At 45.7% G+C, this 22,961-nt stretch overlaps 1 protein-coding gene across 2 annotated transcripts in view; it reads right to left on the minus strand.

Annotated features, from left to right (window-relative positions):
- The window catches only part of SPRING1 (SREBF pathway regulator in golgi 1), a 179,026-nt gene that overhangs the window by 47,665 nt on the left and 108,400 nt on the right, over window positions 1-22,961 (minus strand). The window contains exon 5 of one of the 2 annotated variants that reach the window (XM_023241456.2): window positions 8,129-9,401. The exons of the other annotated variant lie outside the window; for it this stretch is intronic. Within the exon in view, the coding sequence (XP_023097224.1) occupies window positions 9,381-9,401 (21 nt within the window). The 3' untranslated portion in view covers window positions 8,129-9,380. Of the gene's footprint in view, window positions 1-8,128; window positions 9,402-22,961 lie in introns of those variants that run through there. 2 annotated transcript variants of the gene reach the window in all.

Here is a 22,961-nt window from a genome sequence, read left to right on the forward strand (position 1 = left end):
GGATTTGGGATCCCCAGTTTTGGATGAGACTCTGCTGCAGGCCAGGTGTGTGCCCTCGTCACCCAGCCAGCACTCACAGGTCGCTGGGCACTGTGTGTTAGAAAACAGGCTCTGGGTTTGAACACCTGTGCTGCCACTTCCTGGCTGGGTGGTCTGGGGTGAGGCCGTTAGCCTCTCTAGGCCTCAGTTTTCTCATCCGGACAACGGGAAGATGACCTGAAAGCCACCCTGCTAAGAAACAGAGATGTTGTCAAGAATAACCACCGTTAACGCATGCCAGAGATTCTAAGGAAGTTGGGGCAATTGCCAGAGGCCAAAAACAAAGAAGGAAGGAAAGCCCAGAGCTGAAGGTGCAGTAACCAGCCAATCTCCAGTCGGAGCCTGGGGACGGGAGACACCACCGGGTCGCACAAGGCTAGAAGCTGGAGCTGGAACACCATCATCTTCCATGAGGTTGGGGCTTCCAGGAGCTTCCTCCTCAATCTGGCTGTAAGGATTGAGTTAGCACATGTAAGGCGGTACTCCATAGCCCTTACCATCCAGTGCTCTACAGAACTGTCACAAACGGCTGCTGGTTTCGGTAGTTCAGCACCTGCGACGCCATCTTTTGACGACAGCATCCCACTTTACCTTCAGGAAACCACCCCTATTCTACGGCCTCGTTCCAGAGGATATACAACCCAGAACCAACCAGCCAGAGTCAGGGATTAGTTCGCAGGTGGGCATGGGAGTGAAGAGTTGCTAAAACTACCGGGAAAGAAAACTTTGCTCTCCCTTGGCTCTGCTATGTAAGTGGGGTATAAACCCGGACCTGCTGGAGGTTATCTCTGCCACTACCTTGGGAGAACCTACCTGAGGATGATGCCAGAACCAAAAAGACCTGAGATGAGAGACAGAGATTCCTGACGATATCGAGTCCCTGGATCCAGCAGTGCCTGAAACCATCCGTACCTCCAAACTTCCAGTTCCATGAGACAATACGTATTCTTCATGCTTAAGATAATTTGAGTTGGCCTCTTACGAACAAAAGCATTCTGACTCCCACATTATCTTATGTGATAATCTCAGCAACTCAAGGAGGTAGGCATCTTATGACGTCCATCTTACGAGAGGAAATTGAGGCTCGGAGACATTTCATCACTTGCTCAAATCACATTGCTAGTAAGTGGCAGGGCTGTGACTTGAGCCCAGGGCTGTGATGTGATCCCCTCAGCCCTAGGAAGTTCAGATATAGTTAGTACACCTAGGCTTTTGTGTCATGCCTTGAGAAAGTCACAAAAATCTCAAGGCCTTGTGTGGCTCATCTATAACATAAGAGTTGGTATATTTTTAGTCTTTTAAATATGTATATATTAAAATAAATATATAAATATTAAATGCATGAAAATAAACATAAATATTAAATATATATTTATATACATAAAGATTACTATGACAATCAACCTTCTATTTTCCATCCATGGCTAGCAGATGTTAGCATTTTGTCATAGTTGCTTCAGAGGCCAGACAATTTCTGAAAGTCCCACACAATTCTTTGCATCTTGATTCTGGATTCTGAAAGTCAGTCTGATGCCGAACAACTTGAAATAGAAAAACAAAAATAAAAATTCGCTTATATTTACTCACATATTTAAAATTTCTGTTATTCTCCATTCCTTGTGTAGATCTGCATTTCCACCTGGTACCATTTTTCTTCAGCCTACAAAAGAACTTGTAATATTTCGTAGAGTGCAAGTCTGCTGGTGACAAGTTCTACCACCTTTTGTTTGTCTGAAAAACATTTTTATTTCACTGTCATTTTCTAAGGATAATTTTCACTGAATATAGACTCTTCGTTGGCAGGTTTTTCTTGTTTGTTTGTTTTTTCATTTTTTAATTCAACGTATTAAGGATGTCACTCCATTGTCTTACGGCCTGCCTTGTTTTTAAGGGGGAAAGCAGTGATATTTCTTATCTTTGTTCATTGAATGTAATGTTTCTTTTTATCTTGATTGTTTTCAAGATTTTCTTTTTGTTGCTCGTTCTAAGTAATTTGATTACGATTGCTGTGATGTTGTTTTCTTTGTGGTTATCCTGGCCGCAATTTGTTGGGTTTCTTGGGTCTGTAGCTTTATAGTTTTTATCAGTTTTTGGAACATCTTCAGCCATTTTCATTTCAAGGATTTTGTTCTGCCCTCTCTTCCTACTGGGGCTCCAATTACATGTAGGATTGACCATCTGATAGTGTTGCAGAGGTCCCTGATGTTGAGCTCCTTTTTTTCCTAGTCTTTTTTCTCCTTGTGCTGTATCAACTTGTATTATTATGTCATCATGTGCACTATTTTTTTCTTCTGCAATCTCTAATATGCTGTTAAACCTATCCAGTGAAGTTTTCATTTTAGATATTATATTTTTCCTCTCTAGAAGTTTCATTTAGTTCTTTAAAAAAAAAAAAGTTCCACTTGGGGCACCTGGGTGGCTCATTCAGTTGAGTGTCTGACTGTTGATTTCAGCTCAGGTCATGATTTCAGGGTTGTGGGATCAAGCCCCATGTAGGGCTCCACACTGAGGATAGAGCCTGCTCAGGATTCTCTCTCTCCCTCTCTCTGCCCCTCCCCTACTCATGCTTCCTCTCTCTCTGTATCAAAATAAATAAACATTTTAAAAAAACTTCCACTTTTTACTATGTTCATGCTTTCCTTTAAATCTCTGAACATATTTGTAATAGCTTTTTTAAAGTCCTTGTCTGTTAATTACATCCTCTTTGTCATCTGGGATCAGTTTATACTGATTGGGAGTTCTCCTGGTAATGGGTCGCATTGTCTTGCTTTTTGGGTGTCTAGTAATTTTATGTTGGATGCTAGACATTGTTAGCATTATGCCATTGAATGTCTAGATATTTGTCATTTTCCTTTGGAACTCATTTGACAGGCAGTTAAGTTACTTCCTGGTCAGTTTGATTTTTTCAAGCTTCTTAAAAAAGCCTTGCTGAGTGAGCCTAGTGGAGCCTTTCTTCTAAGGCCAGTTTAGCCCTACTACTAAAGTCTGACCTCACTGTGGGTCTCTAATGAATTCCTTGGATGTTCAACAAGTTACTCCCCTTCTGGTTTGCTAAAATTTGAATGTCCCCCAGTCCTGTGAGAGCTCTGGGAATTATTCAAGTTATTCCTCCCCAGTGGTTGTTCTTTGCCATCCTTATAGCATTCCACTCAATGCTTGGGCAATTTCATATTCAACCAATCACTCAAGGGGTTCCCTATACAGATTTCTGGCACTGTTTATCTACATAGCACCTTCTTCTCTAGAACTTTGGCTCACAAATTCCAGCCTCTTTAACCTCCACATCTATATGTCCTCAACTCAGGGAAACTTCCAAGATTCCCCTGCTTGGGATTCCCCTACCTTTGCTGCAATCTAAAAAGTACTTCTAGGCAGAAAGCCAAGGTGCTCATAGGGCTCACTTCATTTGCCTCACTTTTTTGAGGGCTCACAGCTATGCACTGCCTGTTGCTCAACGTCTGAAAACTGTTGTTTCATATATTTTTTTCAGCTTTCTAGTTGTGTACAGATGGAAAACAAGTCTGGTACTAGTTATTTCATTATGGCCAGAGGCAGAAGTTGACTCTAACTTAAGCAAAAAAAAAAAAAAAAAAAAAGGAAGGAAGGAAAGAAGGAAGGAAAGAAGGAAGGGGTGGAAGAGAGAGAGAGAGAGAGAGAGGAGGGAGAGAGAGAAAGAAAGAAAGAAAATGTACTGAAAGGGCTTGGGGGAGACACAGAATAGAAGTAATACCCAAAGAATAGTTCTCAGAAGGGACAGAGACCAGAGAAGTTCTGGAGACCCAGGGGAACTAAGAGATAGTCTCTTTAGGGCAATGACTCCTGGATGAATGAGCTCCAACCCTGTGGAGAGCTTTAAGAAATTCTCAAATTTCCAGGAGAATATGTCCGGCATAGCTGCAATCACGGGCTTACCTCTTGGCCAGAGGAGGGCAAGATGCTCTGATTAATGATACTACCAAGATGATAACCAATGAGGGACGACAGATCACCAAAACAAAACTGGGTTGCTCCTGACAGAAGTAAGGAGTATGGCCGCAAGGCAGGCAAAAACAACAGGTCCATTACACAACATTTAGCAAAGAAGAAAATCTTTTAAGTAGGATTGGCTTTTACAGTCAGAGCCTTGTGGTTTCTTTTTGATATTTAACCACCGAACGGCAGAGCTGTCTTCTTTCCCCTGGCATCCCTGCCTTCCCCTGTGACACAGAAAGACTTTCCCCATGACGATTCCATTTTACAGACAGCATATAGGCAATACGCACTTTGCATCAGGTCAGAAGCACGGCTTAGGGATCATTGGGAAGAGATTCTCTGCGCCTGCCAGTGTTCGAGGAAGGCTTCCAGCAAATAAAACTCACTCGGGGGTGAAAGGCAAGCATGGACCTGTGTCCTGGGAGCAGAGCAAGAAATGAAACACGTCCATTCCCCTTCCTGTACTTAGAACCACCAGAGTTGGCAGCTCCTTGCCTGAAAGAGAATGTTCTGTGTTTCAAGAGTGAGTATGCGGTGGCTGCAGGCTAGTTTATCAAGCAGCTTAGTTCAACCAAACGTATAGACAAAGGCACCAACAGGGAAGGGAACCAGATGCTCTCTGCTTAGATTGTTCTGAGGAAATCCTGCTACCCCCACTCTGCCTGGAGGCTAATCAGATACCGTGTGTGTACGTGCGTGCGTGCGTGTGTGTGTGTGTGTGTGTGTAATGTCTACAAAACTCACCACCTGAGGTCCCTAAAGTTTCCACAGACATTACTTTCCTGTATAATCATACCCATTTCAGAGATGGAAAACCTGAGGTATAGTACGTGGAACTGTGAGTCAGCGGTAAAACCAAGAAATACGTTCGTGACTACAGAGTGAACCTCTCCCGATGGGCCTTGAGGATGATGTGAAAACAAGAGAGAGGGAGGGAGGGAACAGAGTGAGAGAGGGGAGAAAGAAAAAAAGGAAAACAAGTCTTCAAAGACGCCCAGGTTTGGGAGAGACTTAGGTGCTGAGAGGTGCCATTTGCACACAGTCGAGATGTAAACTGAAATCAGTCACCTCACTTCACATCACAAGCACCTCACATCACATGGCTAAGTTCTTTCCCCAGCTTCGTGTTTTAGCTTTTTTTTTTTCCCCTCCGGTTCAACTTAGAAAGAAGTTTCTTCATTCCTTGGGGGGCTTTTTCTTTCAAGAAAGAGATCACGGTACTCTCTCTCGTACTCTCGGTACTTTCGTGCAGATGGAGAAAGGGCCTGACAAGGTTATACAATTACTTCCTGGAGGGGTTTTAGGGACTTGTGTCCCGTCTGACTGCTCTCTTTGTAAGGGCCGCAGGGAGAGAAGGTAAACTCAAAACACTTAGAGGAAGAAGGGTAGACTTTGGAGCTCCTCCTCCAGGACAGTGGGAGAGATCTGGAGATTAGGACCGCCTTCTGGGGAAGTGTCTAGAGCCTGTGAGGTCTGTAAAGGGACAAACAATCTTATTCACAATGCCTGATCCATAGTAGTTGTTCAGTAAGTTATTTGTTGAAGGAAAGAATGTTTAAGTGAGTGCCTGTGAATCCCCAGTCGCTTCTACCCTATAAACTTCAACACTTCCATACCTTTGAGCATTTTTCCACCCTTTGCTGTCCTGACAACTGTCATCGTCGTCGTCTTCTTCTTCTTCTTTTTAATGTTTATTTATTGTTGAGAGACAGAGAGACAGAGCATGAGCGAGGGGAGGGGCCGAGAGAGAGAGGGAGACACAGAATCCGAAGCAGGCTCCGGGCTCCGAGCCGTTAGCAAAGAGACCACCGTGGGGCTCAAACCCATGAACCGTGAGATCACGACCTGAGCCGAAGTCAGATGCTTAACCGATGAAGCCATCCAGGTGCCCCGTGGCAACTGTCTTTTAAGGCAATGGATCTTAACCTTTTGTGGGCTGTGAACTCTTCTGAGAATCTGACAAGAGCAATGGACCCTCTTCTCAGAAAAGGCACAGACTCATACACACCACACAATCCTGCGCATCCTTTCAAGTTGAAAGCAAACGCCCAGGACCTCGTCCACCGCTTCAGCCACCTGATAGTCCCCACGAGGTCATTTGCCCCTTCACTGGGTTCCCACAGCATTTTTCATGTTTTAGTTCAGAACTACAGGTAGTTTGGGCACACATCTGTCGTTTGGGCAGGGACTGGAGGTGCCCTCTCCCTTCCACTCAGTGCTGCTGGGGCCACAATCATCTGAAGAACTGCTCGCTCACCTGGCCAGCTGGAGGTTGACACTGGAAAGACCTGAACAGCTGGGGAGCTGACCCCCCAAAGCTAGGGGTCCTTGGGCAGCTCTGTCTGTGTCAATTGGTCTCTCTACTCAATCTCTCTGGCATATCCAGAGAACTGTAGACATACTTCATTGTAACTTTAAATATACTCCATTGTTACTTAACACAACACTACAGTGGTTATTCATGCCCATTGATGGTGGTAATTAGATCTGTTTCACCAGCAACACACGTAAGTGCTTCGGGAACAAGGACCACAGCTTATTTATTTCTATTTCCCCGGAACCTAGCAGGTGCCTTGCACATAGCAGGCATTTTACTATATGCAGATTAGAATAAAACTCAACACTCAAAACATATTTAATCCAATTAAAAAGTGGGCAGAAGACACGAATAGAAATTTCTCCGAAGAAGACATCCAGATGGCCAATAGACACATGAAAAGCTGCTCAACATCACTCATCCTCAGGAAAACGAAAATCAAAACCACAAAGAGAGATCACCTCACAGCTGTCAGAATGGCTAAAATCAACAACACAAGAAACAACAGGGGTTGGCGAGGCCGCGGAGAAAAAGGAACGTTCATGCACCGTTGGTGGGAATGCAGACTGGCGCGGTCACTGTGGAAGACAGTATGGAGGTTCCTCAAAAAGTTAAAAATAGAACTACCCTACAGTCAAGTAATTCACACTACTGAATATTTACCCAAAGAATACAGAAAAACTAATTCAAAGGAATACACGCAGCATTATTTACAATAGACAAATTTTGGAAGCAGCCCAAGTGTCCATCAACTGATGAATAGATAAAAAAAGATGTGGTATCTATATAATGGAATATGACTCAGCCATTAAAAAGAATTTGCATTTGCATTTGCAACAACATGGATGGAGCTGGAGAATACAATGCGAAGCGAAATAAGTCAGTCACAGAAAGACAAAAAGACAAATACCATATGATTTCACTCATATGTGGAATTTAGGAAACAAAACAGCTGAGCAAAGGGGAAAAAAAGAGAGAGAGAGGCAAACCGAGAAACAGATTCTTAACTACAGAGAACAAATTGACGGTTACCAGAGGGGAGGACGGCGGGGGATGAGGGAGACGGGTTATGGGGATTAGGAATGCACTTGTTGTGATGAGTTCTGGGTGATTAAAATAAAAACTTACAGGGGCACCTGAGTGGCTCAGTCGGTTGAGCGTCCGACTTCGGCTCAGGTCATGATCTCACAGCTCGTGAGTGCGAGCCCCGCGTCGGGCTCTGTGCTGACAGCTCAGAACCCGGAGCCTGCTTCGGATTCTGTGTCTCCCTCTCTCGCTGCCCCTAACCTACTTGCACTCTGTCTCTGTCTCTGTCAAAAATAAATAAACATTAAAATAAATAAATAAATAAATAAATAAATAAATAAATAAATAAATAAAAACTTACATAGCTTACATAAGTTGTATTACTTACAAACTTAGATATATGTTCATTTATATACAACTTATATATATGCACAGACACATACATATGCTAGTCAGACATGCATGTAGGCATGTGCTGGTATGCTATTACATCCGCCTACATTCCAAAAATAGGCTTAGAAAGTAGCTTATTGACATATATCAATACAACAAAATAAAAATTTTAAAACAAGGAAATGAGGACTAAGTGGGGGGAAGAAAGGTAGGAAGCCATGTTGAAATAAAGGACAAGATCAGTACCCAAAATATGTAACATGGATTTCCATACCATTATTAGTGGCCCAGAAATCTGTGTGAGCATCCTGGTGATAAGGGCAAAGGGGCAACTGTAAACCAGTTACCAAATTCGTGGTGTTATATTAACAAAACGACTGCTTACGCAAGCACAACTTTTATTGGCGATAGGCTATATAAAATTACAACCTCCTTGGGACGCCTGGGTGGCTCAGTTGGTTAAGCATCCGACTCCTGGCTTCGGCTCAGGTCATGATCTCACAGTTCAGGGGTTCGAGCCTTGGCATCTGGCTCTGTGCTGACGGGGCGGAGCCTGCTTCGGATTCTCTGTCTCCCTCTGTCTCTGCCCCTCCCTGCTCTAGCTCGCACGCGCGCGCGCTCTCTCACAAATAAATAATATAAATAAACGTTAAAAAGGTCATCTAAAATCACGGCCTCTCTGCAGTAAAAATCATAGCAAGTTTATACAATGAATTCCACACAATGTCCCTCATTGCAGGTTAAGGGAAGGTCAACACAAGCAAATCCGTAAGTGGCCAAAGAAAAGGGTGCCGTTCTCTAAGAGTCTGGTTTTATCTCAGGAAAAATGTAAGACGATCTAGTCCAGCCTTTTTCTAAAGGGTAGACAATGGAATACGGTTCCTGGAGGGGTTCTGCCCACAAGGATTCTGTGGTCAGGAAAAGTTGGGAAAACTCATCCGTGTCTTCTTCTTGGAACTTCACAATGAACACTGGCTTTATAAAGGCTCTGAGAAGTCCTGCAGTAAAGAAACCCAGCATTTTCCAAGCTTCTTTGACCACTGTTGTGCAAGAACCTAGCCACAGCGTCCAAGTGGCACCTAGGTTCACTGCTCCTACTATGTGCTTTTTCTTTCTCATAAGAGCGTAGGTAGTACCAGATTGCTGTTCTCAAACAAGTTATGCCGAAATCTCTTTCCTTTGTCTTTTCTTGAAAGGACTGAGGAAGGAAAGAAAGTAGTATCTGCAAACCTTCTGCTTAAAGCACCTTTGTTTAAAGTCCCTTTTACTTGTTCTTTGTTATAGGTAGGACTGAAAAAAAAAAAAAAGATTGGGGAGAAATTTGTCCTCCCAAATTCCAACTAAGGCAGAAGACAGGGGTGCCTGAATGTCACCAAAAGCCCACCGTTTCTGCCCCTGAGAAAATACAAAGGGGTCAGTACATACCTCTCCCTTGCTGATCCCCTCGGTTCTCTGTAAGCCAGATTGCTAACTGAGCAATGCTCACTCGGAAAACTCGAGGTGCACCTTCAGCAGATGGCCGGGAGCAGCAAGGGCAACGGCTGTTTGTTTTGGCGTTGCGTGTGAAGACAGAGAAAGGGTGTGTGTCGCCCGCCGTCCAGTTCCTGTCTCTTGGTACGCCAGCATTTCCATCTCAAAAGAATCGAAGTGTGATCTAGTTCAAAAAGGGAAAGCATGTCTCATTTTGGCAGGGCCACAGACCGATCCCAGAGTCTTTTCCTCACAAAGCTCTTGTCAGTATCCTACTTAATATTCCACGGAACACACCGCAGAAAACTGATTAAACGGATCGAGGGGCTGCAGAGCCTTTTGGCCAATGATTCTCAAACTAGGTTCCGTGGAGCACTAGTGGTTCTCGCGGTGTCTCAGGGGCTGCAAGAGAGCCATGAAGAGACCCTCGGCACGCAGATCGCTGAGTCCGCAAACCCTAGTTAACCATGGCAGTTTCTCTCTTATCTACCTAATCGTGTGTTTGGCAGGGAGGTGGGGCGGGGGGGGGAAGTTGGGGGGCTGGGGGCTGGGGAGCGTCTGTTACTTAAAATTAGAAAATGTTTGAGAACCACCGCTTTAAAGCACCACATATATTCTCACAGCTGAGATGCTGATAAGAATTAAAAAGCAAAACCGTTTTAGTTGTGCTCGCAGCAAGAACCTGGGGACAGAAATTTAATTTTTTTTTTTTAAATCAAAAGCAGAGCCACGGAAAAACATACAGTAAACACAGAAAATATCTGCGGCCATATAATTAACAAAGAGTTAATATTCTTAATTTATAAAATGACCCTACACATTAATAAGAAAAAGACCAACAACCCAGTAGAAGCATGGGCCAAGGCTACAGAATTCACAGAGGCAGAAATGCAAATGGCCAATAAACATATGAAAAGATTCTCAGGCTCACTTGTCAGGGAAATGCAAATGCGAACAATGAGGTACTATTTTTTACCCATCAGATTGGCAAAAATGGAAAATATGTGTAACATCCAGAGCTGGCAAGGGTGGAAGGAATCCAGTTCTCTCAAACACCATCAGGGGAGAGGCGGTAAATTATTACAGCGTCGTGGAAAATCAACTGTTGGTATTTTTGAAAATTTAAACTGTGGCCTGGCACTCTCACTTCTGGGAATATATCCACCAGAAATGAAAATGCCAGTCTATAAAGGCACAAATATATGAAGAAGTTCACTGAGGCACCGTTTGTGGAAACAATCTAAACGTACATGTACATTAATAGGACGATAGTTGAACAAATCACGATGTATTTATATTAAGGAATACAGTGTAGCTATTAAAAATTATAAAATAAAATTATACATATTGACTGGGAGGTACGCCTGCAATACTTTGCTAGATGGAATAAAAGCAAGTGTGATCTTATTTTCATTAAAAAAAATAAAACAAAGAGACCAAAAAAAAAAAAAAGTCACACCCTCTAAGTAGGTTTGTATATGTTTTTATAAATACAGGAAACAGTAGGGAAACATTCATAGCGAATTGTTAACAGTGATTGCATCAGGGAGCTGCATTGGAGAGGTGCAGAGAGACTATTAATTCTATCTTAGATGCCTCTCTGTTGTTTGGATTGTTACAAAAGATATGTATTACCTTCATAATTCAAAGGATCCGAATTTTTAAAAAAAATTTTTTTTCAACGTTTATTTATTTATAGGACAGAGAGAGACAGAGCATGAAAGGGGGAGGGGCAGAGAGAGAGGGAGACACAGAATCGGAAACAGGCTCCAGGCTCTGAGCCATCAGCCCAGCCCAGAGCCTGACGCGGGGCTCGAACTCCCGGACCGCGAGATCGTGACCTGGCTGAAGTCGGACGCTTAACCGACTGCGCCACCCAGGCGCCCCAAAGGATCCGAATTTTTAAAAAGCAGAATTAGGAAAGAGAATTCAAAGCAAATCAAATTACTTTGAGAATCACCGGAAGGCAGGGTGGGGCTGGCCTCCTGGTATGGAATTTTAAAGCACTGAACCCAAGGGGTGTTCAGCTAATATAAAACACCCCAGCTATGCATGAGGGTGGACTGAAGGCAAGCCTTTTAATAGGGCCAAGATCTTCCCTGAGAAATAGTCCTGAGTCTTCTCTAATACACATGGAAAGATTAAATGAGGCCTCCAAAGTAATATGCTACAGTACAGGGGTCAGCAAATTTTTTCTGTAGAAGATTAAATAGCCCATATGCTAGGGTTCCTCGGCCATCCTACCTCCGTCACACTCCTCAACTCTGTTGTTTGAGTGTATCAATAGCCATACACAATCCGTACATGGATGTATATGAATGTGGCTGTGTCCCAATAAAACTTTATTTATAAAACGGGCAGTGGGCTGTATTGGACCCAGGGGCTAGTAGTTTGCTGACCTCTGCTATAGGCCACGGGCATGATTATCTTTTAAAAGGAAACTTTTTCATTGAAGTATGAATAATATGCGTGCTATGGAAGTATACAAATCTGGTGAGTTTTTACAAAGTGAACACAACACGTCATAATTACCACCCAGATTAAGACGTAGAACATTACCGATTCCCCAAAAGTGTTCCTCGTGCCCCTCCCAGTTATCCCCATCCCCTGTCACCAAAGACAGCCACTAACCTTGCTTTCATCCTCATAATGTGTTTTGCTTGGCTGTAAATCTAATGTAAATGGGGTCCTATAGCACTTTCTTTCACTCACTGACCTATGAGCGAGATCCCTCCATGCTATTGTGTGGGTCTGTCCAAAGTCATTGCTATGTATGTCCCATATATACAGTTGCAATTATAACATTGTCAGAATATGCCACGCTTTATGCATCTGTTCTACTATTGATGATATTTGGGTCGTGTCCAATTTGGGGCTTGTTATATAGACTGAAAGTCTGTGCCCCTCTAAAACTCGTATGTTCAAACCTCGTCCCCAGTGTGATGGTATTAGGAGTTGTGGCCCTTGGGAAGTGATTAGGTCAAGAGGGTGGAGCCCTTATGAATGGGATTAGCGCCCTTGTAAGATAACCCCTACAGAGATCCCTGTCCCTTCCATTGGGGAGGGCACAGCAACAAGATGGTCATCTAGGAACCAGGAGGCGGGTCCTCACCAGACACTGAACCTAGCAGGACCCCAAGCCTGGACTTCCCAGTCTCTGGAACTGTAAGAAATCGATCTGTTTTTTTTTTTTTTTTTTTTTATGAGCAAATCAGTCTGCGGTACTCTGTTACAGCAGCCTGAACGAACTAAGATAGACGGCTATGACAAATAATACAAGAACATTCTCGGCCATGTCTTCTAGCACCCATATTTACACTCCACAATTGGGCATATTCATAGAGTATATGTACTACATTCAGCTTTCGTAAACACTGCTAAATAATTTTCCCAAGTGTCTGTGGTAACTTGCACTCCTATCTTCAGTATGGGAGGGTTCCAGCCGCTCCAAGCATTGTCAACACACTGGCATGGACAGGATTCTTTTTTGGTAATTCCAGCCAGTCTTGTAGGTGTCTGTGTAAAATTCATATACAGTAAAGTTCAAAAGTCTTAGGTGCCCACCTAAAATTTTTTTACATATATACAATTCTCATTGTGGTTTGGACTGCATTCCCTTAATCACTAATGATGTTGACGCTCTTTTGATCGGCTTATTGGCCATTTGGATTTCTCTTTTGTGAAAAGCTTATCCGTGTGTTTTGTTCATTAAAGAAAAAAAAAACTGGGTTGTTTGTCTTTTCCTTATTGCTTTACAGGAGTTCTTGAAATATTCTGAATGGGAGTCCTTCTCTTAGTGTCTTTATTCCAACTATCTCCTCCTACTCTGTGGTTTTCATTTTCATTGTCTTAATGGAGTTTTTTGACGAACAGAGTTCTAATAATGTCCAGTTGGTCAATTATTTTCTTTATGGTTACGTGTGTGTATGCATGTGTGTGTGTCCTGTTTCAGAAATATTTGCTCAAGAAAAACTGTTTCTGTACTCACAACACTTTATTTTTTGATTTTTTAATATTTTTTATTTATTTCTGAGACAGAGACAGACTGAGTGGGAGAGGAGCAGAGAGGGAGGGAGACACAGAATCCGAAGCAGGCTCCAGTCTCTGAGCTGTCAGCACAGAGCCCGATGTGGGGTCCAACTCATGAGCTGGGAGATCATGACCTGAGCCGAAGTCAGACGCTTAACCGACTGAGCCACCCAGGCGCCCCATGTACTCACAACACTCCTGACACCAAATGTGTGGGGGGGTTCCCCCCCATTCCAACCAATCCTCCAACTTTTGGGGCACCAACTGGGTGTCCTGTAATTCACTTCTGACACTAACTACACACAGTATCAGATCCAAGTTAAGGGCTCCATTCCACAAGAAGTTACCCCCTCTGATGCCTGTCACAAGTAAATGGGTGCCCAGGATACCCACACTTCTGAGTTGGCTACAAAGTCAAGAGTTGCCACAACACTGTCACTTGGGTCTGGGCCACCAGATGAAGAGGTACATAGGGCAAGACCTAGAAGTGTCCCACGCATATGAGCTTCTGTCCCCATGGAGCCACTCTCCAGAACATGGGTGCATTCACCACCCCAGAAGCTCTCCAAGCCCACCATCTAGGGATTTTTATGGAGGCTTCATCATATAGGCATGACTGACTTTTAACTCAGTCTGTGGCTCTGCTCCTCTCCCCAGAGGAAGGGTGGGGGGAGGGGACTCAAAGTTCTAAGCCTCTAATCCTGGTTTAATCTTTCTGGTGACCAGCCCCCATCCTGGAGCTATTCAGGAGCCCACCAAGAGTCGGCCTCCTTAGAAGATGCTCCTATCACCCAGGAAATTCCAAGGGATTTAAGAGCTCTGTGTGAAACGATCATATCACACCCATCACTCAGGAAATCATAAGGGATTTAGGAGATTTGTGTCAGGAACCAGACAGCAGAGACCAATATATATTTCTTATCCTGTCACATTTGCCTATCCTAAAGTCATGAAGATATTCTTCTATGCTACCCTCTAGAAGCTTTATTGCTTGCCTTTGCGTATTTGAGGCCACAACTATCTTGATAATCTCAACCGGGAAGGTTTACAAGTAGGCATTACCCATTGCAATGTTTTCAGTCCCTTGTAGTCCTCTAGAACCTTGCCATTTACCATCAACAGGTGGAGTCTTCTTCTCCTTCCTTTCAACTGGGGCTGGACCCTGCGACTGCTCCGAGCAACAGAAGGCAGAAGCGACAGCAACAGGTAACAGACTGCCAGGGACAGGTAACAGAAAGTGATACGGCTTCCACCTGGCTTGCTCACTCTCCCTCTCTCAGAACACCTGCTTTGGTGCCTCAACCACCGTGTAAGAAGTCCAGCTGCTCTGAAGCCATCACGTTGGAGAGACTTTGCGCACAGACCATGCTGAGATATCACGTACACCCAAGGAGCCCAGCTGTTCCAGCCCTCAGCTGTACAAGCCTTCCCCATCCAGATGAGCACGAGGGAGCTTTCCAGAGGCCCCCCACTCCAGCCACCTAAGAAAGCGGAATTAGAACTGCCCGGCCAAGCTGCTTCTGAATCCCTAGCTTACAGAGACCACGAAGGGTAATTACTGCCCATTGCTTTAAGTCACGGTGGTTAGGATTCACTTGTTACGCAGCAGTGGATAACGGGAACTGGAAGAAGGAAGGTACCCATCTTTCCAGGCTCTCCCTTAGCATTAGTCTCACTGGGAGAACCATACCCTGTGGACGGGGTAGGCTGGGTTCTACCCCCACTGCTTACCTTAGAGGTATGTCTTCAACCACCTAAGGCTTTGACCTTCCTTTTTCAAGCCTCGTTTTAATCTACTCAGTGTCTATGCAAATGGAAGGGCACATTCATAAAAAGGGAAGACTCCTGGAGATTAAACAGATGGGAAAGATGAGAGAAGTCTCCCTTGGAGACTCTTGAAGAGTAGCGAAGTCTTGGTGTTCATCCAGAGATTAGCTGGGGATTACTTCCCGAGCGGCGGTCAGAAAGAAAAGACACACAGTGGGGCTGGGGGAACCCTTACCCCATCCACGAGACAAAATGAGATCGGTTCACAAAGAGATCTGTCATCCAGCTTCCGGTTCCGGCCATCTAACAGCTCAGGTTAGAGAAAAGTTTCCACCCAAGGAGGCCCAGGCCCGGATCTAACCTGGCCTCTCTGATCCAGCCCCGAGGGAAGTGGCTCATTCTGCTTCCTGGAGGCTTCAGTGGAGCAGGCAAATCAGGGTGGCTGATAATTAACAGGACTGCACTTTGCACCTTTTAAAAACTTGCTTGATATGCTAATGATGGCAATAACCCCTACCTCTACCCACATATTACTTACCTGTCTACCTGTTTATTACCCCCCCCCTTCACTCCCCCCGCCCCAACCCCACATACAAGCTACAGGTGATCACAGACCTGGGTCATCTGGTTCCTGGCATCTCCCCTGCACCTAGCCCAGTGGCTGGCACAGAGCAAGGCTCTCAACTGTTCCCTCAATGAAGGGATGAATGAAGGGATGAATGGAGTTTGTGAATAAATGACAATGGCGACCCTTGATAAATACCCACTCCGTGCGGCACTATCCACTGTTTCGTGTTCCTCTCCAGCTTCCCTTGAGAAAGGAGTGGTTTTCTTGGTCTTATGGAGGTTAGGAAACTTGCTCACAAATCTCAGAGTCACTAAGTGGCAGAATCGGATTTCAAACCCAGCCCATCTGACTCATATGACTGTGCTCTCTGATGACACTAAGTGTGCTCTAGGCCACCAACAAGCCTGGGGGAAGACCGCCCACCCTTTTTCCTTTCTTGACATAAGAGTGTTTTCATAAGGGCCTCGGAGACCAGAGACCGGAGCTCCTCCAGAGCTAGCTCTGTGCAGTTCTGCTGGTGTAGACCAGGCTTTGCAGTCTCACATAGAGGCTACGCTTGGGCCGGGGGTTCCATCCCACATCTGTGGCCTGGGAACTCGGGGAAAGGGCAATTAAATTAAAGAGGTCACAGAAAAAGGAGGAGGGTGGGACACTGGTGGCCAAATACAGAAAGGGCAGATTTCAATTTGCATAATAATTTTGTTAGCAACAATGGGCATCCAGGACATCTATTTAAAGGCTGTAATGTTAATTTAATGGGAAAAAAGCTAATACAATTCCCCCAGAATTTTTCAATTAAATTAATGTGATGGGCTTTAATGGATAGCTTAAGTAGAGAGCGCGAATAGGAAAAATATTGCATAAATTATACATACATTTATATACACCATGCTGCCTGTGTATATAATCTCTCTGCTCTAAGGTTTTGACCTTATGCTTAAATCTGGTAACCAGTTATAAATCTGGCAACCAGTTATAACTCTATTTCAATTAAAGTGACCCTTTTATCATCCAAAGAAGGGGAAGGCTCCTCCCTGTTCAGTTTCTGCACACCCCTTCCCTCGACAACACCCCAGCCGATTCGGGTCTTAAAGAAACAGACGATTCACGGAACAATAAGCCACAAGGATGCACATGTGCACAAAACGTCAATGATACCAGAAGTCTAGCAATGCAAAACTCTGTCCCTTGATCCCTGCCCCTACAGATATCTAATGGAACAGTAAGTAAAATGGACTGAGTTTCAAGGGCCCCTTTTTTTCTGGAGCAAGTATCCATCCACGTACATATGTCATTCAGCAAGTGTTTCCTGAACACCTACTAAAAGCTGGGCACTGTCCCAGGTGCTTCCAGGAATATTGGAGTGAACAATCAGACACGATCCCTTCGTCATGAAAAATCCTGGATACATTCAGGTGAGCTCTTCGTGCTTCCGTTTTATCACTTGTAAAATAAAGACAATGATTGTGGCAGCCCTAAGTCAGCGTCCAGGAGGGCCTCCAATATTCTCACCACCTGGTGTTCACACCTTTGTGTAGGACTCTCTCCCCTTGAATAGTGTAACCCGTAGAATGTTGCAGAAATGGCGGAGTATGGCTGCTAAGGCAAGGTCACAGAAGACACTGCAGCCCCTTTCTGCTTGCTTGCTCTCCCTCGCTCTCTTTCTCTCTCTGGGTTCATCAGCTCTAAGGAAAGTCAGCCACTGTGTTGTGAGGACACTCAAGGAGCCCTGTGGGCAGGTCCACATGGTGAGGGATGGAGGCATCCTGCCATTGGCCAGCATCGTGTTGCCAACAGCCACTGACAGAGTCACCTTGGACCAGATCTTCCAGCCCCAGCCAAGCCTTCAAGTAAGACCGCAGCTCAGCCAACATCTCAACTCGTGAGAGATCCAAAGGCAGAACCACTCACTAAGTCATTCTCAGATTCCTGACCCACAGACACTGTGTGAAAAAATAAATGGTTATTGCTGCTTTGAGCCTCTAAGCGTCAGAGTGATCTGTAATGTACCAATAAACAGCAGACCCAATATTCTCCCTGTGCAGCTGGCCTTGGGTGGAAATGTGATAGAGGTAAAGTGGGACCCCCTTTAGGGCCCATACCTGCTTCAGGGCCACCTTTGTGTATCCTGAGCCCCCTCCCTAGGGCCTCACTCTCCAGCTCCTTTGCCTAAGCGTTTAGCTGATGCATAGGCTCAAGGATTATTATGACCGCTCTCAGAGGTACTGTCATTTTAATTAAGGTCTTTTGAAAATCAAAAAGGATTTCAGACCCAAAGAAATGGAAGTCTCCAGGTGAAATCTTGGGGAACAGAGGAGCTGTTAGGTGATGGGAACATTCAGGGGTCCTTCAATCACATCTCCCAGGGGCCCATGCTTTTTACTCAATTCCAGCAGCCGAAACAGAAAGGGCACGCGAGTGCTAACACTGACTCATTTCCAGTTTTTAGCATCAATCTTTGTTTCCATAGGCTATTTTTCCTCCCTCATAGGCTATTACAGTTCACGAATTGCTGATAGAGAAAATAAAACGCTAAGTGAGGTTTCCATTGATTAAACTCCAAAACGGATCAGCAGCGAACATCAGTGAAGTCCTAGCCGTGCCAGTCCGTGGAGACAGCTGTGAATTTGCAGGGAGCCCCGGGTTTGAATCTTGGCTCAGCCACTTACTGGCTGCACGAGCTGAGTGAGTCCACCAACCTCACCATCTGAGCCTCATTTTCTCTTCCATGAAGTGGGGATATTAATAGCTGTCTCACGAGGGTAGAAGAGAGCCTGGCACGTAGCGAGAGCTGCACGCACGCTCGTGGCTGTTTGTATACGGCGCCCCATGGAGAGTGTGGCAGAGGCAGTGGGAATGAGCCTTTCTGCTCAGCATCCAGCAAACTATTTAACCGAACCTCGGAAGAGCTGAAGCCCAAGGGAGATGATGGATCTACAGGGCGTGATGTGAGCGCTCTCTGTCCAGCGAGCCGGACTCCAGAGGGCCACCGCACTGTCAGTAACCACTGCTTGCCAGCACAGGTGGGCCCTCGGGGATGCTTCTCAGCAGGGTTTCCCTCTGACACTAACTGCTTAGGTGGCCCCTTTCCCAGGAGGCATGAGGACAAGAGCAAGGGAATAAGGAAGCCAGAGCTCCTTAGGGGAAGAGTGCAATGCTTTCCCTGGTGGGATCAACTCCCATCTGAATTGGGGGCAGGCTAAGAGCTTGAGTCTCCAAGAGCACACTTAGGGAAGTCATGATACACTGCCTCCAGAGCATCATACCCAGGTCTCTTGGGTTCTCCTGGCTTGTAAAAGCCAGGGTAAGAGAGCTGCCTCTATCCACAGAGCCGGAAGGATGTGACTTGAGGGTAACCCCAGCCATCTTCACTACCGTGGGGATAAAGTCTGTCTGCAGGAAGAGAGAGAGGGGCACACAACTCCTCCTTCTTAACCGTTTCCTTCTCTTTCTGAACAGACACCTGGCCCCTTCTCCTCTGTAGCATGGTTTGTCACTGCCCACAATGGTAAGCAGCAGAATCAGAATGGAATTCACTAGGCAAGTGAGCATTAACTCCCCTGCATTATAAAAGAAAGTGAGTAGGTTGTGTGACAGAAATCAGATAGCCAGACAATGAAAGAATCAGTGAGCTATGTCTGCCCTTGATAGTAGTGGCTCTTTGCATAGAAGACTATGAGTGGTGATCACAATAGCATCAACTCATCCGTCCACCCATGTCTTTATCCATCAATTCATCTACCCTCCATCTATCTATCTACCCATGCAACCACCCATCCATCAATCCATCAATCTACTATTCCATCTACTCATTTATCCACCCATTCATGCAACTATCCACCCACCTATCCATGCATCTATCTATCCATCCATCCATCCATCCATCCATCCATCCATCCATATATGCATGCATCCAATCATCCAACCATCCAACCATCCATCCATCCATCCATCCCTCCCTCCCTCCCTCCCTCCCTCCCTCCCTCCCTCCCTCCTTCCCTCCATCCAATCATTCACTCATTCATTCAGCAAAATTTTACAGTGTACTTACTATATCCTTGGCCTTATGAGAGATTCCCAATGCAATGGACATTTATTAAGAGACTACTTTTACCTGCAGTGCTAGATGCTGGTTTGCAAAGGGGAATAAGCCAAGGTCCCAGAAGGAGTTTACAGCCTGGTTGTAGGTGAGGGATAGAAAAGTAAACATCCAGTAGTGTGAGGGAAGGATTACAGAAACCCAGAGGAAGCCAAACCGTCCATGGCTCAAAATGGCCCCCTGCAGTGGGGAGGGGCTGTCTAAAGCCTTACAGTCTTCTCACCCAGTCACCACTGTATACACCTGCAGAGTTGGAGAGGAATCAGTGAAGGGGGAACAGAGCTAACTCACTGCAGTGGACGCATGTATTTCAATTGACCTTCGAGTGGAACCGGTGCTCCCCCATTTTCAGTTGTTACGGTCCGGGTGGAGTTGACCCCACTCACTGCTCCAGGTCAGGCCAAGCAGAGAACCAAAAACTTCTGGCTATAGGCATGGGTTCTGGGACGTGGCCAGCAAGCCGTCCTTGGGACGCTGGCTGGAGCCTGGGGAAAGGGCAGGCTCTCCCACGAATGCTGATGAGGCAGGCCCCATGCTTCCGGCCGTGTGGCGAGTGTGCTTGGGGATGACGCCAACGCACAGAGAAACAAGACGGAGGGCAGGGGAGAGAGATGGCTCAGGGATCCTGGATCCAGCTGTGCCTCTCCGGATACATGAGCCAAGAGATCCCTCTGCAGTGGTTTCTGTCACCTACAACCCAGAGTCCCCAAGAACACCCTTGGGGACATTCAGAAATAGGACCCCGTGTGTCTAGGAGCAGGGATTGATCTGGCGGGTAACTCTGCTTGCGTGTTGGGAGGTAACGGGTGGCAGCACGGGACGGACGGAGGAGCTGACGGACGCCCTCCTGATCACCAGCCAGTCAGCCGTGGCCTCACATACAAAGAGCAGCTCCTACAAGGACAGACAGGGTTCACAGACCGTCTCCTCCAGGAGAGAGCCGACCTGGATTTTAGTGTCAGCCCTAGCTGTGCTATGTGATCTTGGGCTAATGACCGTCCCTCTCTGGGCGTCAGACGCTTCAACCGTAAAGTGAAGATATTTCGTGGGATCCACATTTCTTGAAGCCTAATCAGTGCAACAGTGGGGTTGTTGGTTTGTCTGCTTTTAATGAAATGGAAAGAACTATTCACATACGTGTGTGTGCTTAGGAGTTGTCGAGTTGACTTACGCCGTCCCCCCAAAAGATATACTGAAGTCTTCCCAATAACTCAGAAGGTTTCCTTATTTGGAAATAGAATAATTGTAATTAGCTCACTTAGGATGAGGTCATGCTGGAGCAGAGCGGACCTTTTATCCAACACGGTTTGGATAGAGCGTTCTTGTAAGAACACGGCCACGTGAAGACAGACACACAGGGACGAGGTCGTGTGGTGATGGAGACGGAGGCAGGGGGGATGTAGCTGCAAGCCAAGGAATGCCTAAGACTCTGCCGGAGACTTCCAGAAGCTGGAAGGAGCAAGGAAGGTTTCTTCCCTCGAGCCTTCAGAGAGAACAAGGCCTTGCTGACCAACACCTCTAGCCTCCAGAGCTGTGAACACGTAGCTTTCAGTTGTTTCAAGCCACCCCGTTTGTGGTACTTTGTTATGGCAGCCCTAGGGAATGAATAAAGGAGGCAAGGACATGTGCTAATTCTGTTTACCGTGTCCCCTCCGAGATGTGCCGTGCACATGCTTGCATTAAAGGCTCTAAGAGGCCCTCCGGTAAAGGTTCTAGTCCTCCAGTGAAGACGCATTCAGATGGGTCTAAGTCGGCACCTTTGAGGCCTCTGTGATGACTTCTAAGATCTGATCTCTGTGAGCTGTTCCAGCTGAGACCCGGTGGGATGTTCTTCAGCTAATTGTCTCAGAGGGAGAAGACATGGGAGGCAGGAAATGTGGGTGGGTGTGGTCAAACTTTCAGACTTCTTATATATATATATACATATATATATACACACACACTTTTTTTTTCTTAAGAACACACGTATGTGGTCTATGGCGTGCCTGGGTGGCTCCGTCGGTTAAGCGTCCGACTCTTGATTCCGGCTCAGGTCATGATCTCGTTCATGGTCATGAGATCGAGCCCCGCCCTGGGCTCCATGCTGACTGTGGAGCCTGCTTGGGATTTGCTCTCTCCCTCTCTCTCTCCGCCCCTCCCTGGCTCTCGCTCTCTCTCTCTCAAAATAGATAAATAAACATTAAAAAAAGGAAAAGAATACACGTATGCGGTCTAAAAATATTCAGACAGTAAAAGAGCCGTGTAGTGAAAATAAATCTCTCTTCTGCACCTCTCCCTCAGGCCTTCACAAGGCACAGCCCCCACTCTCTTATGTGCTCCTCCAGAGATAATGCTGTGCATACACAAGCACAGAGATAGATACGCCCCTTGTTTTCCATAAATGGCGGTCTACTATATTTATTGTTTTCCACAATGCTTTTTTTTTTTTCCTTTTAAACTCAACATATCTTAAAGATTTCTGTATCAGCAGATACCGATCAGGGTTCCGCAATCCGGGCACTATTGACATTTTGGGCTGCATAATTCTTTGCGGGGAAGGGGTGCTGTGCTGTGCATTAGTACCCCTCCCCCCTCAACTGTGACAACTGAATGTCCCTAGGCATTGCCAAATGCCGGGGGGGGGGGGGGGGGAGGGCGGGAGGGGGGGAGGTTGCCCTGAGTGAGGACTACTGATATACATCTAACTCATTCTTCTGAAGGGCTGTCTGGTCTTCCATGGTGTAATTTACTTAACCAATCCCTTGTCGGTGGCCACTTAAAAACATTTCCAGGTTCTGGTCAGTATAAACAATGTTGAAATGAATATTCTTGTACATGTGTCTTTGGCACATAAACATAAGTTTGTCTGTAGGATAAATCTGTAGGACACTGTCTTGTTCACCACTCAGTAAACACTGGCTAAGTAAGTATGTTTACTTAGATAGTAGTAGAAGGGAAGACTGTCAACCAAAAGCTCCCAATTCCTAGCTTTTCCACCAAGTGGGAGGAATTCTGGCCACAGCTGGGAGGAAATGAGGCCAATACAGAGAGAGAAATACCACCAAGAGATGGAGTCCTTATTCAAGCACCTTGATCCAGTTGTGCCTGACACTGACCAGTTATTCCTAGATTTGTGCATTCCGTGAGCCAATGTCTTCTCTTTAAGGCTTTAGCCTGTTTTAGTTGGGGTTCTGTAACCTACAACTTAAGGAGTCCCGAGTACCAACAGAAGCAGGACTCCTCCAAGAAGCCTGTCCTGACCCAACTCACTTCTCTGGGCTCCCACAGACCCTGTGCTATGT

Source organism: Felis catus, chromosome D3, assembly GCF_018350175.1.
Source record: "Felis catus isolate Fca126 chromosome D3, F.catus_Fca126_mat1.0, whole genome shotgun sequence".
Lineage (NCBI taxonomy): Eukaryota > Metazoa > Chordata > Mammalia > Carnivora > Felidae > Felis > Felis catus.